Source organism: Balaenoptera borealis (genome assembly GCF_965194805.1).
Source record: "Balaenoptera borealis genome assembly, chromosome: 17".
Lineage (NCBI taxonomy): Eukaryota > Metazoa > Chordata > Mammalia > Artiodactyla > Balaenopteridae > Balaenoptera > Balaenoptera borealis.
Genome location: NC_138876.1, coordinates 60,015,552 through 60,033,152, shown reverse-complemented (window position 1 = coordinate 60,033,152; position 17,601 = coordinate 60,015,552). Strand labels below are relative to the sequence as shown.

The following is a 17,601-nucleotide window of genomic DNA, read 5'->3' as shown; positions in this document are numbered from 1 at the left end:
CAGACGTGAGTTCAAATTCTGCCTCCATACTTTGAGAGGTTTGTGACCTCAAAACTTATCTGATCCTGTTTCCTTATCTAGGGCCATCTCACTACCCACTCTACTAGGTTATTCTGAGGATTAAGCGACTCATGTATATATCTGGTAAGTCAATATATAACATTTTTAGAGCTTAGATTTTATTTCTGCAACTCACGTATGAGGCTGGTTTTCTTTCTATTCCCTAGAACAGTCTGAAAGACTGAAGTTAGAGAAGGGTCAGATACACTTGAGAATGGGGGGACGGGGGGTGGAACGGGCAGTGCCCTGCACAGTACAGAGAAAAGCTGCAGAAACGTCCTTAGTGCCTTTCGATCCCGTCCCCAGAAAAAAGGGCAAAGTGTCCTTTACAGTTTCTAGAACAATGTAGAATCAAGGGAACGTACGCAGACGTGGCTGTCACATCTTGCCACCCTTTGGCAATGTTCTGTTTTAGTTCCTGTAGCGAATTGATCCCGAGTTTCCGCTTGATCTCCGTTAGGTGCTTCTCTTTTGCTGCTAACACTTGAGACAGAGTCTGGATTTCTTCTTCTACCTGTGAGGAACGGGGTTGGGGTAGGTATACAGTCATTCAAAAAGTTCAGATGGTTAGCACAAAACTGTACTCAAATTTCTAGTCATTTTAAAACATTTTTGATTCATTTATCTGCCTCTTTAAAAACAACACATGATATATTGTTACGTAAACCAGTTACATGTTGATCTCTCCTGTAAAGCTGCTTTTCTCTCTTCTCTGTATTTCCATCTTGAGTCGTCCCCAGACTTCTCCCCCTCCTTACTCAGTTACCTCACAGAGGCTGAGGGCTCAAACCTCTACACAGATAATATTCATACTCTAACAGCCACTCTCCCGACTGCTGGGTCTGCATTCCCAGCTGAACACTGCTGCTTGAATGCCCATAAAAACTCACATTTGTGTATTAAGTCAAACTAATCTCCATCCCCACCAAGATACACACAACCATGCCAAATCAAAATCCAACTTTCTTGCGTATTTCATATGAGTTTATATGCTAGTATAAACCGGAGCTCACCCTGTCAGCCTCCGTACCTGCCAAAGTCACAAGCACAAATAAATCACACTGTCTCCCCCAGAGAGTCCTGCAGAGGTGTGGACCCTCTGATGCTGACTGACTAGCCTCAGCTTGGTGGTTAGAAATGCGCTCCCGACCCAAGGTCAGCCAACCCATCAAGTGGCCACCAGCCAGTCTCATTCAGGAATGTAGTTTAAGGGCTTCCCTGGTGGCGCAGTGGTTAAGAATCCGCTTGCCAATGAAGGGGACATGGGGTCAAGACCTGGTGCAGGAAGATCCCACATGCCGCAGAGCAACTAAGCCCGTGCGCCACAACTACTGAGCCTGCGCTCCAGAGCCCGTGAGCCACAACTACTGAAGCCTGCGCACCTAGAGCCCGTGCTCCGCGACAAGAGAAGCCACTGCAATGAGAAGCCCGTGCACTGCAACGAAGAGTAGCCCCCGCTCACCGGAACTAGAGAAAGCCCGCGCGCAGCATCGAAGACCCAATACAGCCAAAAATAAATAAATAAATAAATTTGTATATATTAAAAAAAAAGGAATGTAGTGTGAGAAACCATGATCACGTTGAGAGTAGAAGCTTGGATAAAGAAGCCCTGAAGTACAGGTGGGGCTCAGTGAGATTTTGAGATGTTACAGAAGCTTAAATATACTTGAGGGGCCAAAACTATAAACAGAAGCTATGAAGAAGAAAAAAAAAAAGACTTACAGAGTAAAGGAAAAGCCTAAGCCAGGAAAACAGAGGGAAAAGGCAGACCCACAGAGAGAAACAGACACCAGGTGGAAAAGACTTTTGTCCCAGGAGGTTGAAAAAGTGGGTCCCTAAAATACAGTTGGCCTTCTGTATAAACGGGTTCCACATCCACAGATGCAACTAATTGCAGACTGAAAATATTCGGAAAAAAAAAGTTCCAAAAAAACAAAACCTGAACTTGCCATGTGCCGGCAGCTATCTACATAGCATTTACATTGTACTTACGTAGCATTTACGTTGTATTAGGTATTATAAGTAATCGAGAGATGACTTAAAGCGTATGGAAGGACGTGCATAGGTTATATGCAAATACTGCACCATTTTACATAAGGGACTTGAGCATCTGTGGAATTTGATATCCACAGGGGTCCTGGGATGAACCCCCTGCAGATACCAAGGGACGACCATACATTCATTAATATTCAAGACCCTTAGAAGAATGCTTCTCTTGGCTTGTGGCAAAGCCATATTCTTAGTCTTGATCTACACAACACTTCTATGAGCTCAAAGACAACATGGCCTGTAAAAACAACAGAGTATTGTTAAGCGAACTGACAGTACTCAACAAAAGGAAAGAAGGATAAATCAAATGTGATGTGGCGGCAGCTGCCAAAAAAAAAAAAGAATAGCATACTCTCAGATGGCCTTAATTAGAATACAGGCCCAGAACAAAAATAATCCTCTGTGCTTATGAGATAGGACCGCACATATTGTACCCTTTTGGGAAGTCACAGTTTGAGAAGTATATTGACAAAATGGAATATGAGAAGAAAAGGGCAACAGGGATGAATAAGGTTCAAAATCAAGTAAATTAAATGACTTGCCCTAAGTCACCAAACTAATAATGTAGGAACCAGAATTTTAACTCAGGTTTTCTGACTCCGCTTCTCAGTTTACTGGCTAATTCTCATTGCACATTGTTAGCTTTTTAATATTTCTCTTTACCTGAACTCCAAATTTCAGATACTTCAAAGACTAGACTTAAAGGTTAAGTTTTCTACCCCTTGACCCATCCCTGAAGTATTCACTTGCCCTAATGAAAGTCAGAAGGAAAGACCACTGTAAATCTTTCTGAACAATACATGACCCAGTACATTCCCTGCTTTTGTTGTTGATTGTGCTAACATATCTACCTAGCTCAAGCTCAGAATACCACAGCAACAATTCCTTAATTATGGAATAATGAGTGGAAAAGTTACTACAAAGCTATGGTAATTAAGATTGTGTTGTAGAACTAAGAGTCCAGAAATAAACCTGCACATTTATGGTCAACTGATTTTCAACAAAGGTACGAAGATAAGTCAGTGGAAAAGAGTAGTTTTTTTTCCACAAATGGTGCTGGGACAACTGAATTTCCATATGCAAAAGAATGAGGTTGGATCCCTAAGTCAGACCATATATAAAAATTAAGATAGATCAGAAATCTAAATGAAAAAGCTAAACAATAAAACTCTTAGAAGAAAACACAGAGGTAAATCTTAATAACCTTGGATTAGGCAACATCTCTTAGATATGATACCTCAAGCACAAGCAACCAAAGAAAAAATAGATAAATTGACATCATCAAAATTTAAAACTGATGTGCTTCAAAGGACAGCATCATGAAAGTAAAAAGACAACTAACAGAATGGGGAAAATACTTGCAAATTATATATCTGATAAGGGTCTAGTATGCAAAATACATAAAGAGCACTTACAACTCAATCACAGAAAGGCAAATAATCCAATTAAAATGGACAATGGATTTAAATAGACATTCTGCCAAAGAAGATATACAAATGACCAATAATCATATGAAAAGATGGCCAATACCATTCATTAGTAATTAGAGAAGTGCAAATGAGATACTACTTCACCCCCACTAGGATGGCTGTAATCAAAAAGACAAACAATAACAAGTGCTGACAAGGATGTAGAGAAATTGGAACCCTCATACATTGCTGGTGGGAATGTAAAATTGTGCAGTTTGGCAGCAAAACAGTTTGACAGTTCCTCAATAAGTTAAACATGGAGTTACCATATGACCCAGAAATTCCATTCTTAGGTATATAACAAGAGAACTGAAAGCTTATGTTCAAACAAAAACCTGTACATGAATGTTCACAGTAGCATTATTCATAATAGCCAAAAAGTAGAAACAATCTAAATATCCAACAACTGATGAATGAATAAACAAAATGTGGTATATACCTATACAACAGAATATTACTCAGCCATAAAAAGGAATGAAGCACTGATATGATTACAACATGGATGAACCTTGGAAACATTATACTAAGTGAAAGAAGCCTGTCACAAAAGACCACATGTTGTTTGATTCCATTTATAGGAAATGCCCAGAATAGACAAATCTATAGAAATAGAAAGTAGATTAGTGGTTACCAGGGACTGGGGAGAGGGAGGATTGGGAGTGAATGCTAATGGGAACAGGGTTCCTTTTTGGGGTGATGAAAATGTTTTGGAATTAGGTAGTAGTGATAGTTGTATAACCTTGTGAATATATATAAATCAAGAACTGTACACTTTAAAAGGATGAATTTGATGGTATGTAAATTATATCTCAAAAAGGAGTAAAAAAAACTAATGTTTTTTATCTCCATTTTATTTAATTTCTACAACTATTTCAAGCAGTGACTCTAATGTAAAAACCTGAACATTACCATTTGCTTTAAATGTAAATAATTTTATTATATCTAATTATTATTATTATCATAATTATGATATCATTATGATTATTACGATAATACTGTGATATCACAATGTCATATATGATATGAGGTAAAGTGATAGTATATCTGCCGTATCTCATGGCGTTTTCAGAAAAGTTGGATAAACTTCTGATAAAACATGAATACTATACAAATAAAAGGATAAATGCACATGCATCAGAGTTCATGAAGACCTGGACACAAGACCCAGTGCCGCAGTGCACTACCTTATGACCTTAATCTCCATAATCTTGGATTAGGCAATGGTTTCTGACATGTGACAACTAAAGCACAAGTCACCAAAGGAAAAACAGATAAATTCAACTTCATCAAAATTAGAAACTTCTGTGTGTCAAAGGGTGAAAAGGAAGTGAAAAGGAAAACATACAGAATGGGGGAAAACGTTTACATATCATATGTCTGATAACTTCATTTGTTAAATAACATTACATAATCTATTGGGAGATTCAGACCTATATTAAGTGCTATTACTGTTAAGTTAATATTACTGATAATGACATAATTATACTGAGAGCAGGCAAGGATTTGGAAAAACTACTCTCTCACATACTATGAGAAATCTTCTGGATAGCATTTTGGCCTTGTTGGTGTACCCGGGAATGACTCTGTGACCTTAAAACCCAGTAGACCCAGGGATTCTACTTCTAGGAATTTATTCTAAAGAACTAATTAAAGAGGTGCCTAAAGGATTATATGTAAGTACTTCCATCAAAATACTGTTCATAATAGCAAAAAAGGAAAACAACTAAATGTTTATAAATAATATGTCCTTTAACTAAAAATGAGCTTGAAGCAATTAAAAAATGGGCTATGCAGCAATTTAAAATGATGTTTTAGAAGATTATTTACTGGCACAAAATTTTTTTTGAAATTCAGTTAAGTGAAGAAAAGTTATAGATGTGTATTCTGATGCCTTCATAAAATACTGAAATATGTTATAGCAATACATACATAGCAAAAAGTCTGGAAATCTGGAAACAGATAATCTAAAACTTTTATGCTGTAGGTAATTTTTTTTTTTTTTTTTGCTGTAGGTAATTTTAATTTTCTTTGATTTTTTTTTTTGTTTCTGCACTAAATATAAATAACTTGTGGAAAAAGTATTTTTGTTTTCTCTTTTCAAAATAACAATATTAGGCATGTACCACATACTCAATATTTTTAGTTCTTACTTTCCTCGTAGGGCTTATCACCAATCTGCCTTACCCATCCTATCCCCACCTAGTTTATAAAAGCTGATGTAAAAAAAAGTGGATTGAACAAACAGATAAGTGAAAAGGAAACAGGAAACCTGAACAACACTATAAACCAACTAGAGCTAACAGACATAAATAGAACACCTCACCCCAAAACAGTAAATACACCTTCTTCTCAAATGTACACAGAACATTCTGCAGGACAGAGCATATGTTAGGCAACAAAACAAGTCTCAATAAATTTAAAATCATACCAAATATCTTTATCAACCATAATGGAATGAAACTAGAAATCAAAAACAAAATGAAAATTGGAAAATTCATAAATTTATCAAAATTAAACAACACACTCTTAAACCACCAATGAGTCAAAGAAGAAATCACAAAGGAAATTACAAAATACCTTGAGACAAATGAAAACAAACACACAGCATATTAAAACTTATGAGAAGTAGTAGGAGTAGTGCTCAGAGGGAAATTTATAGCTGCAAATGCCTATATTAATAAAGAGGATCTCAAATCAATAACCTAACTCTACACCCTTACAGATCTAGAAAAAGAAGTGCAAACTAAACCCAAATCTAACAAAAGGAAGAGAATAATAAAGATTAAATATAAGCAAAATAGAGAATAGAAAAACAATAGCAAAAAATCAATGACGTCAAAGGCTGTTCCTTGAAAAGATCAACAAAATTGACAAACCTTTAGCTAGACTGACAGAGCAAAAAAAAAGAGAAGATGCAAGTAACTAAAATCAGAAATAAAAGTGGTGACACTACTACCAACCTTATAGAAATAAAAAGGATTATAAGAAAATATTATGAACAACTGTATGCCAACAAACTAGATAAACTAAATGAAATGGATGCAATCCTAGAAATTCACAAATGGTCAAAACTGACCCAAGAAGAAATAGACAAACTGAACAGATCTATAACATGTAAAGCAATTGCACAAATAATCAAAAATCTTCCCAAAAGAAAAGTCCAAGACCAGAAGGCTTCACTGGTGAATTCTACCAAACAAAGAAGAAATAAGGCCAATTCTTCTCAAATTCTCCCACAAAATAGAAGAGAATGGAAAACTTCCTAACTCATTCCAAGAGGCCAGCCATTACTATGATACAAAAGCCAGGCAAAGATATCACAAGAAAACTTCAAGTCAATCTCTCCCATGAATACAGGTGCAAAAATACTCAGCAAACTACTAGCAAACCAAATCCAGAAGCATATTAAAAGGATTATACACCATGACCTAGAATACATACACCTAGGATAAAGTGGGATTTATCCTAGGAATGCAAGGATGATTCAACATATGAAAATCAATCAATGTAATATACCATATTAACTGAATGAAGGGAAAAAATACATGATCATCTTAATAAGGTGCAGAAAAGCATTTGACAAAACCCAACACCCTTTCATGAAAAAAACACTGAACAAACTAGGACTAGAAGGGAACTTCCTCAACATGAATAAGTGCATTTATAAAGAAATGAAAGCTATCACCATACTGAATGGGGAAATATTGAAAGCATTTCCCCTAAGATTAGGAACAAGACAGGGATGCCCACTGTCACCGCTGCTATTCAACATAGCACTGGAGGTTTCAGCCAGATCAATAGGGAAGAAAAATAAATAAAGGCATCTAAAATGGAAAGGAAGAGTAAAACGACCTTTAATTGCAGATAACATTATCTTATATAGAGAAAATTCTTAAATAATCCACAAAAAATGTATTAGAGCTAATAAGCAAATTCAGCAAAGTTGCAGGATACAAGATTAACATGGAAACTTCAGCTGTATTTCTATACAGTAGCAATGAAAAATCTGAAAAGTAAGAAAATTCCATTTATAATCACATCAAAAAGAATAAAATACTTCAGAATAAGGGTAACTAAGGAAGTATAAGATTTGTACACTGAAGACTATAAAACATTGCTAAAAGGAATTAAAGAAGACCTAAACAAATGAAAAAACACTCCACATTCATGGAGTGTAAGACTTAATATTGTTAAGGTGGCAATACTCCCCCAAATCAATCCTCATATTCAATAAAAGCCCTATCAAAATCCCAATGGCATTTTTTGTGGGTAGAAAAGTAGATTCTAAATTCATATAGAATTGCAAGAGACCTTAAATAACAATTTTGAAAAAGAAGAAAGTCATACTTCTCGATTTCAAAACTTACTACAGATCTATAGTAATCAAAAGAGTGTGGTACACTCAGAAAGACAGACATATAGATGAATATATCAGAATTGAGAGTCCAGAAAGAAACCTTTACATCTATGTGAAATGATTTTTGACAAGAATGCCAAGAGCATTCAGTGAGGATAATCTCTCAACAAATGGTGCTAATAAAACTAAAGTCACATGTGAAAGAATGAAGTTGAACCCTACCACAAACCATACACAAAAATTAACTCAAAATGGATCACAGGCTTAAATATAAGAGAGAAGTTTTAGAAGAAAACATAGTGTAAATCTTCATGATTTGAGTTTTGGAAATGGATCCTTAGATATAATGCCAAAAGGACAAGCAACTAGAGAAAAAATACATTGGACTTCATCAGACTTTAAAACCTTTGTGCATTAAGACACTATGAAGAGGGACCTCCCTGATGGTCCAGTGGCTAAGACTCTGTGCCCCCAATGCAGGGGGCCCAGGTTCGATCCCTGGTCAAGGAACTAGATCCCACATGCTGCAACTAAGAGTTTGCATGATGCAACTAAAGATCCCGCGTGCCGCAACTAAGATCCAGCGCAGCCAAATAAATAAATAAATAAATAAATTTTTTTTTAAAGACACTATGAAGAAAGTAAAAGGACAATGTATGGAATTGGAGAAAATGTTCGCAAATTACATTTCTAATCAGGGTCTAGTATCCAGGATATAGGAAGAGCTCTTACATCTCAACAACAAAAAGACAAATAATGTTTTAAGAACGTGGCAGAGGTTTGAATAGACATTTCTCCAAAGAAGGCATATAAACGACTAATAAGCACATGAAAAGATGCTCAATATCATTCATCATTAGTGAAATACAAATCAAAACCATGATGAGATACCACTTTACACTCACTACGATGGCTATAGTCAAAAAGACAGAAAATAAAAAATGTTGGCAAGGATGTACAGAAGTTGCTGATGGAGATGTGAAACGGTGTCCCTGCTGTGAAAACAGGCTGGCAGGTCTGAAAAAAAAGTTACACATGGAATTACCATGTGATGAGCAATTCCACTTCTGGGTATATCCCAAAGGAATTAGAAATAGGTATTCGAAGAAGCAGTTTTCCACAAATATTCCCTAGCTCAGTATCTACAATAGTCAAAAGGTGGAAACCACCCAAATGTCCATCAACAGATGAACGGATAAACAAAATACGGAAGATAAATACAATGGAATATTATTCAGCCACAAAAAAGCAGTGAAGTACCAATACAAGCTCAACAAGGATGAACCTCAAAAACATTATACTAAAGGATAAAAGCCAGATACCAAAAGTCACATGATATGTGATTCCATTTAAATGAAATATCCAGAATAGAATAGGTAAATCCATAGAGAGAGAAAGCAGATTAATTATCGCCAGGGGCTAAGGAAGGGAAAACTGGGGATGCCAGCTTAGTGAATATGAGGTCTCCTTTGGATGTGCTAAAAATGTTTGGAGCTAGATAGAGATGATAATTGCACAGCATTGTGAATATGCTGAGTGCCACTGAACTGTACACTTTACAATGGTTAATTTTAAGAAAAAAAAAAAAGGGAGGGAGGGAGAGAGGAAGGTATGGAAAGAAGGTTCGAAGTACCTCTATCCACAACACTGCCAAGGGGAGAAAAAAGTCAGTGAAGCGGCCGAAGAGCCAAGCACATCGGGGTTAGTGAGGTCACTTAGAAGATATTCACTAGCAGCCCTCATCCATTTCCCACTTCACACCCTACTTCTCAGATCCACTTTACCCGTACATACCTTCCCTCATATAAAAACCGACTGATCTCACACTCCCTCATCTCCTCTCCCCCTCTCAAGATCTCTAGGAGAGTAAACACATGTTGCTGTCTCTGCCCTGAAACTGACTCTACGATATTACCATGTGCTTTAGAAAAACAAATGACAATATATTAAGTGCAAAACATGAAGTTCCAGAAGAATTGAGCCTTTACCTTTGCAAGTTCTCTTCTTAGCTCTTCTCGCTCCTCCTCTGATAGGGTCTCAGTGGCACTGATAGTGGCAGCAACATCTTCTCCTTCCTCGGGTACTGGGTCTGTTCTCAGTAGACCTTGTTGGAGATTAAAAAAAAAAAAAAAAGTCTGTAAGGTATGAAAGCTAAGTAAAATTCTCCTTTGGGCTCCTCCACTGCCCCAGCCAGAATAAAGCCAATTCAGTTTGAGCCACACCTCATTTTTCTGCACCTTCAAATGATGTGGCTTTCCCAGGAACACACCAAAAAAAAAAAAGTCTGACCTAACCACTAAAAACCACCAAATGACACCCTACCAAAATATGAATTTAAAAAATACAGGCACCCTCTCTGCTTCTGTTCATTTCTCCAGTCACAATATACTTACTGCAAAGCAGAAGAGTTAAGAGGCCAAGAATGGGATCTTCCCAAGACTTTAAATGCTTAACTAGTCAATCAGCATGACTAATAATTCATAGTAACCAAAGCAAGGAGACTGTAAATGTCTTTAGCTTCCTCTACTAATCAGATTCAACTCTTAACAGCCTCAATGAAGAACTATCTAAAGAAATTTTATTCCATTTCATTCCCTTAGTTAGTGGAAGTAGGAGACACCTTCTTGTAGCTTTTTAAAAATATGTATCTCATCCAGATACCCTTTTAAAAATCCTAAATTATATACTCAGAGAAATGACCAACACCCACATAATATTTCTACCAAAACACTATTTATGACCAATCCTGCCACACCCATTGCCCTGGAATAGAGCCAATGTCTACTCATCCATCAGAAAGAACTCGGTATTTTCAGAGAGTAGCCAGGAAGGCACCTGCCTCTCGGCAAGTCTCCCCTCTCTTCTGCCCAACCAACCAAGTACAAGGCTAAGAGCGTGGGCAGTGAGGCCTCTGAACCTTGGGTGTCAAATTTAAGAGGGCACTAAAAAAACTCAATATAAATTATTTTAATATTTTAATGTAATATTTTTAAAAAATCAAAGTTAATTCAAAGAATCCATGGTGAACAAAGTGCCAAATTTTTAAATAGACAGGCTCAGTATGGCTGATTTTTCCTTTTGCCTCAGGCTCCAAAGGTGGCTTTTCACAGCACTGTTACTGATCTTGTCTTTATTTAAAATGTTAGTATGTTGTTCATCATGGATTCCTTCAATTTTAATCTTCTTAGAACACTGCATTAACATAATACTCATCTTGATTGCAGGGCTTTTCGATGCCCCCTTAAATGCTACACCTGAGGCGAGGGCTCGCTCGCCTTACCCTGGTCACCGTCCTGCCATCCATTCCCATGCCCCAGCTGTGGGCGTTCACAGTCTCCTCTGGCAACAGCTTTTTTGCGCAGGGAACCAGGAAAAGGTCTCCTCCTCTTCCTGCTCTTGGCCTCTTTTCTGCCAGTGAGCATTCCAGGGATCACACTGTTCCCCACCAGCCCTCACGTCCACTTCTGGGAAGGGCTGGTTCCACCACAGTGGCAACGTGGCATCCGCCCAAAGCAAGATGCCAGGTGGCAGATGACAGACTTAAGAGGCAGGCAGAGAGGAAGACCGAGAGAGAACAAGCACGCTGTTCGAGAAGCAGCCAGCGCCATGGCAAGCCCAGGAGAAGAATACGTACGTACATTGCGTAAAAGGTACAAAGACACTTGCACATGATCTATTGTATGTTAACTGCATAAGAGTAGTTGATAATTACAATAACGATAATCAGTAGCATAACAGTGCCTACCTGAAAGGTGTTTACAGAATTGTTAAAGGCATAAAAGTAATACAAAATAAAACAATTCAAAAACCACAAACGAGAGTGGCAAATAGGATCTCCTTCAAGTCCTCTCATGCAAAGACAATGCGTGACAGGTACAATCAGTGGATGGAAAGCCTCAATGAATAGCTGCTTCTGCAGGTCTCCTCTAAAATATTTTCAAGCAGATTGCCCAAGTACTGATAGAAATCTCATCATGTCACGCTGCAGCTTAAAATGGTTCCTTTAGTAGCTCCTTGCTGTTTTCAAAGCAAACTTCAACCCCGTAGTTTAGCACACAAGCCTCACTGGCCCCATCCCCTACTATCTGGCACTGGAACCTCTTACTCCAGCTTGAGTCATATCAAACTGTGGACACGGTGCTGTGCCATGTACGGCCAGAAACCACTGAGGAGGGTCCATGTGCGCTTGCAAACGTATGCCCTATACCAGATTATTTGACAAAGGAGCGTGAGACTGAGGATGGGATACAAGCATACAGGCAGCAATCGTATGAGGCAGGAGAATAAGAACCACAACAGAGTTCATTTACAAACATTGTTTTAATTTTAATGTTTTGCTCAGACCCTCTCAAGTTCTCCAGCTAGGACAGGACCCAACAAAGTGCAACAAAACTCAGGTGCTGGGACTTCCCTGGTGGTCCATGGTTAAGGATCCGCCTTCCAATGCAGGGGATGCAGGTTTGATCCCTGGTCAGGGAACTAAGATCCCACATGCCGCGGGGCAACCAAGCCTGTGCACTCTAGAACCTGCGCACCGCAACGGAGAGCCTGGGTGCCGCAACCAAGACCCGATGCAGCCAAATAAACAAACAAACAAACAAAAAACTCAGGTGCTAAACCATGCCTTAAATAGCAAAGCCTCTTTCACGCTTTTTAATAAACACTGTTTTGCAAATCTACTTATGGGGGAAGATGCAATATCTGATTACTAATGATGCTTTATGCGTAACTGCCCAATTCCAGAAAGAATCTAAGAGGATTCTGATATTAATCAAGAATTTAGTTGAGCTACCAGGGAAAATAAGAGTCTCAGAAAAGGGCGTTCTGGGGTTGCCCACAGTTAGCTTTGGGACCTCCAAGATGACCTTGGGATTTTATACTCAGAGTCTAAGAAAGCTAGTAATTACATGTTCTGCTTTTTTCATATTAGCCTGTAGGTGGCAGCAAATTATCAATATTAAAATTTAAAGGCGAGGTTTGTTTTAGGATCATCGACTAGGGAAAAAAATTGGAAAATTAAGGACATGAAGGAAAAACAGAAACACAGATATCGAAATCACCTGCAAAACCTAACAGTCATGACTTAGGAAAATTATTAATAACCATAGCCGCCCCCACAAAGTGCATTCTATTTATATCCAAATCTGAGCTAAGTGGTCCCAATACATTACATCATTTACTTGCAACACTTCTGTGAGACAAGGATCACCATCACCATTTACAGATGAGGTAACTGAAGCTTACAGAGGTTAAGCAACTTGCCCATGGTAACATACCTGAATACATGGTGGAGTTAGGACTCTGAACCTGAATATTTTTATTTGAAAATAAAACTTCAAATCATTCATTGTACAAAGCACAAATAAAGACAAGGGTAAGGGGCTGAACGTCAGACTTGGGAGATACCTAGAGCCAATAATAAATAAGACTGTAAAAACTGGTAGAGTAGATCAAAAGCAGTCTATTAATCATTTCCAACCATATAGTTTCCTCAAACCTTGTTATGTGTTTCTAGGTATTATCCCATATCTTATATGTTCAGTAAGAGTAGAGTATTTATTGCAGAGGTAGAATCTGGCATGCTGGAAAAAAGATATTAATTTCTCATTCATAACATGAAAGTTGGGACACGGAAATGTATATCAGTATAGATTACTGATAACTAATGAGAACCTACTGTATAGCACAGGGAACTCTATCTACTCAGTGCCCTGTGGTGACCTAAATGGGAAGGAAATCCAAAAAAGAGGGGATATATGTATACACATAGCTGATTCACTTTGCTGTGCAGTAGAAATCAACACAACATTGTAAAGCAACTATATTCCAGTAAAAATTTTAAAATATAGATTACTAAAAACTATAAATAATTCAAAATTTCTTATTTGATCATTAATTTTAATGTTCCTCCTCAGAGTCTGACAGAAATCTATTTTTAAAAGACAGAGACGAGGGAGAAAATATGACATATTTATTGAGATCTAATATACCAGCCACCGTGAGGGGAGACACATTTACATATTATCTAAAAAAAAAAAAAAAGCAAGAATCTTACAACCAACACCCCATGAGCGAAGCAGTATTTGTAGTATTTATTTCCATTAAGAAACTGAGGTTCTCTGAGGTTCAGTAATGTGCCCAGAGTCACAGAAATTAAAACGCAGGTCTTTCTGACTCTAAACTCTTGCTCCTTCATGTACACTTTTCGTAGAGAAATTCCAAAGAGCAGGGGGCACAAACAGCAGGTCAGAAGGGAAGCTGGAAGCAGAGGGCTTTTCGTTCCCTGCAAGTGTGAGAACACGCGGGGTGCCTGGCTTGAAAGTCATAGATACCATTATCGAGCCCAAGTGACTGCAAATCAGTGATAATTCGTTCCATCAGGTTACTAACATTTTAGCCCACTTGCTTAATTCTTCTTCTAGTTGTGCAAACAGATTGCCAGCCTGTCTTCAGTTGTAGGCATGGGATCACCCTGAAGAGTTTCATCTGGGGAAGAGAGCCTGGAGCCCACGGACAGGCGAAGGGTTGGTTGCCCAGGTGGGAGACCCACTGCCAAGGGAGCGATGGGGATGAACCAGGAGAACGGTGCCCCTTCAGTCCTGAGACACAATTTTTTCTTCTACATTTTACATCTTTGAACTGGAGATCATTGTACAACCAGCGGCTAAGCAGTCCTTGTGGCATCGCTGTTTGTCACCTGTAACTGTGCCTCAAAGTGTGCAAAACGGGTGTCAGTGGCTTAGAAAAATCGCAGACCTCTCTTTCAAGAAAGGCTGTATCACAGGCATTTTGTGAGAGCAAAATAAATAAAACAGACATGGATTATTTCTAACTGAAAGGGAATTCAGATAAGTCAGGCGATGCACGTGAAGATGTTTCAGGAAAACCTGAACTGAGCTGACTTTCAAAAGTATGCAGAGGAGTGTTACGATCAATGTATATGTCTGAATAAATCTGAAAAAATAAGCATAAAATTTTAAGTGACAATTTTACTTAAAATAAAATTTGTTGTCACTTAAGCTAATTTTAAGTGAAAACAAAGCACTGTTTTTTAGTTTAACTTGCAGCAATTTTTTCCCTTAATGAAACGTAAAATAAAGGTACATCTTAAAATCTGTGGTGTCTTTGCTGTGATGAAACATGATACTTTGGACGTCAGAGAATTTGTTAGTACTTTGAGGAAAATGAAGTTCTTAGTGTTTTGTTTCAGTGGAAACATGTCTGAGGAGTGAGAACGGTGGGGAAGAACGAGGAAGAATGGGGAAAAGACTTCAGTCTTGAACAGTCTCCAATTCTAGAAAACAAGGTCCTGACGTCACACCCTTATCTTTTCACCTCAGGACTCACAGCGCCCAAAATAAAGCAAACGTTCATAAATATTTCATTTGAACTGACTTATTCGCTAAAGATTTGTTCCAACTAAGTTTCTCTCCACCCCCCCCCACTCCCCTCCTCCCACCCCATGCATAGCCATTCATTTGCTACATAGTCCCAAGAATTTCAACCAGGGAAGGAAATAAAGCTTTTTTGCTACATATTTAGAACCTATAATTAAAACTAAGCCACAGTTGAGAGTCTGGTGGGTACCTCCCTGCTCAGGTGCAGTGGGTCAGCCCCTATAGCGGGGCCCTAAACAGTTCTCTCTTCCCTTCAGTTCTTCGTCTTTCACCTTTTTTTTTTTCCAATCAAGGCCAACTATTTCCCTTCAAGACTTTCTATGATTATCAACTAAAAAATTTTTAACCATTTTCATACACTTTTAGATCTGAAAAGAATTTTGGATCATTGAAATCCAAACACTTCACTGCGTAAAGACAGGAAACACAGGGCAGAGATTTTTAAAACTAGATGGTGTTGTGGGTTGACTTGCGTCTCCCCCTCCCCCAAAAAAAGATACAGAAACCAACTCCCAGGACCCATAAATGTGTCCTGGGATTTTATACTCAGAGTCTAAGAAAGCTAGGACCCATAAATGTGTCCAACTCCCAGGACCCATAAATGTGTCTTTATTTGGAAACCGGGTTGTTGCAGATGTAATCAAGATGATATCATACTGGATTTAGGTGGGCTCTGATCCAATGGCTGATGTCCTTATAAGTAAAAGGAAGTCTGAACACTGGGACCCGGAGAGAACATCACGTAAAGATCCAGAGCACACAGAGACACAGGGAGCACGCTGTGTGATGCTGGAGGGCAGAGACTGGAGAGATGCACCTGCCAGCCAAGGCGAGCCAGGGGTTACCAGCGGGAAGCTAGGAAGAGGCAAGGAAGGATTTCCCTGCAGGTGTCAGAGGGAGCATGGCCCCGCTGACACCTTGATTTTGGACTTCCAGCCTCCAAAACCGTAGAGATAATAAATGTCTGTTGTTTTAAGCCACTCAGTCTGGGGCACTTTGTTATGGTAGCCCCAGGGAACTGAGCCCCAGGAAACTGAGCCCCAAACCCCGTTACCTGTTTAAAAAATAAAAAGGCAATAATCCCACCTAGTTCTCTGGGTTTTTATAAGAATATTTTAAAGGACCATGAAATCAAGGGTGGGCACATACCATGAAATCAAGGGTGGGCACTTTAAATATTTTTGTTTAAAAAATAAAAAGGCAATAATCCCACCTAGCTCTCTGGGTTTTTATAAGAATATTTTAAAGGACCATGAAATCAAGGGTGGGCACATACCATGAAATCAAGGGTGGGCACTTTAAATATTTTTGTTTAAAAAATAAAAAGGCAATAATCCCACCGAGCTCTCTGGGTTTTTATAAGAATATTTTAAAGGACCATGAAATCAAGCGTGGGCACATACTCAGTGTTCGGTAAGGATTTGCTGTTTCACTTTCCCGGATCCTACAAGTCATCCTGGCTATTTCCTCTCTCCTCCTCCACGAAGCCTGATTCACAGGCCCACTTCCTCACTTCCCATCACTCTCCAACCCCTCCCTCAGCATCTGCCCCTTCAACTAAGGACAGTCCTCCGTCACGATCTCATTTGACATCTCTAAGTAGCGCAGACTGAACCTCACTCTGAAGTCTCCGGTCCTGATACCTCCCACTGCCCTCCCTGGGTCTTTTCCTTCCTCTCTGACATGTGGCCCCGTCTCCCTCTCCCAGGAGTCCACTTCACGCTCCACCACCAATCCCACTACTCCCGCCTTAGTCCAGGCTCTTCCCATGGTTTGCTTAGATCCTTGCCCCCAAAGCTCCCTGATGGTCTCTGTCCCCTCCAATCCATTCACCGCCCTGCCACCAGAGTGATCTTTCTAAAACATGACTCTGACCACGGCACTCCTTGCCATACATCCTTGTATGGCTGCCCACCTCCTAGTAAAGCTCACTGCTCTTGACAATCTGGAGACCACCTATTCCATCTCCTGCTACTGTCCTCACGCCCACACCCACCCCAGTGCGCTCACCGCATCTTCCAAACTGCAGTTCCTCTGCAAACATGTTATTTGACGGGTTTTTTTTTTTTTTTTAAGGAACGTATTAAAAAGTAAGTTAAAATAAGCTGCCTCCCCTACTTATTTTTCCCATCTGATTTTTTTATTATGGTAAAATATATAACATACCATTTTTGCCATCTTAACCATTTTTAAGCATGAAGGTCAGCGGCATTAATTACATTCACAATGTCATACAACCACCTTCACCCTCTCTTTTCACATCATGCTC

At 38.9% G+C, this 17,601-nt stretch overlaps 1 protein-coding gene across 3 annotated transcripts in view; it reads right to left on the bottom strand.

The window, feature by feature from the left end:
* TPD52 (tumor protein D52) overlaps positions 1–17,601 on the bottom strand; it is a 123,475-nt gene that overhangs the window by 19,116 nt on the left and 86,758 nt on the right. For all 3 annotated transcript variants that reach the window (XM_082363635.1, XM_082363634.1, XM_082363633.1), the window contains exons 2-3: positions 9,924–10,039; positions 426–574 (exon numbers count right to left, since the gene is read on the bottom strand). In XM_082363635.1, coding sequence (XP_082219761.1) covers positions 426–574; positions 9,924–10,039 — 265 coding nt within the window. The remainder of the gene's footprint in view (positions 1–425; positions 575–9,923; positions 10,040–17,601) is intronic.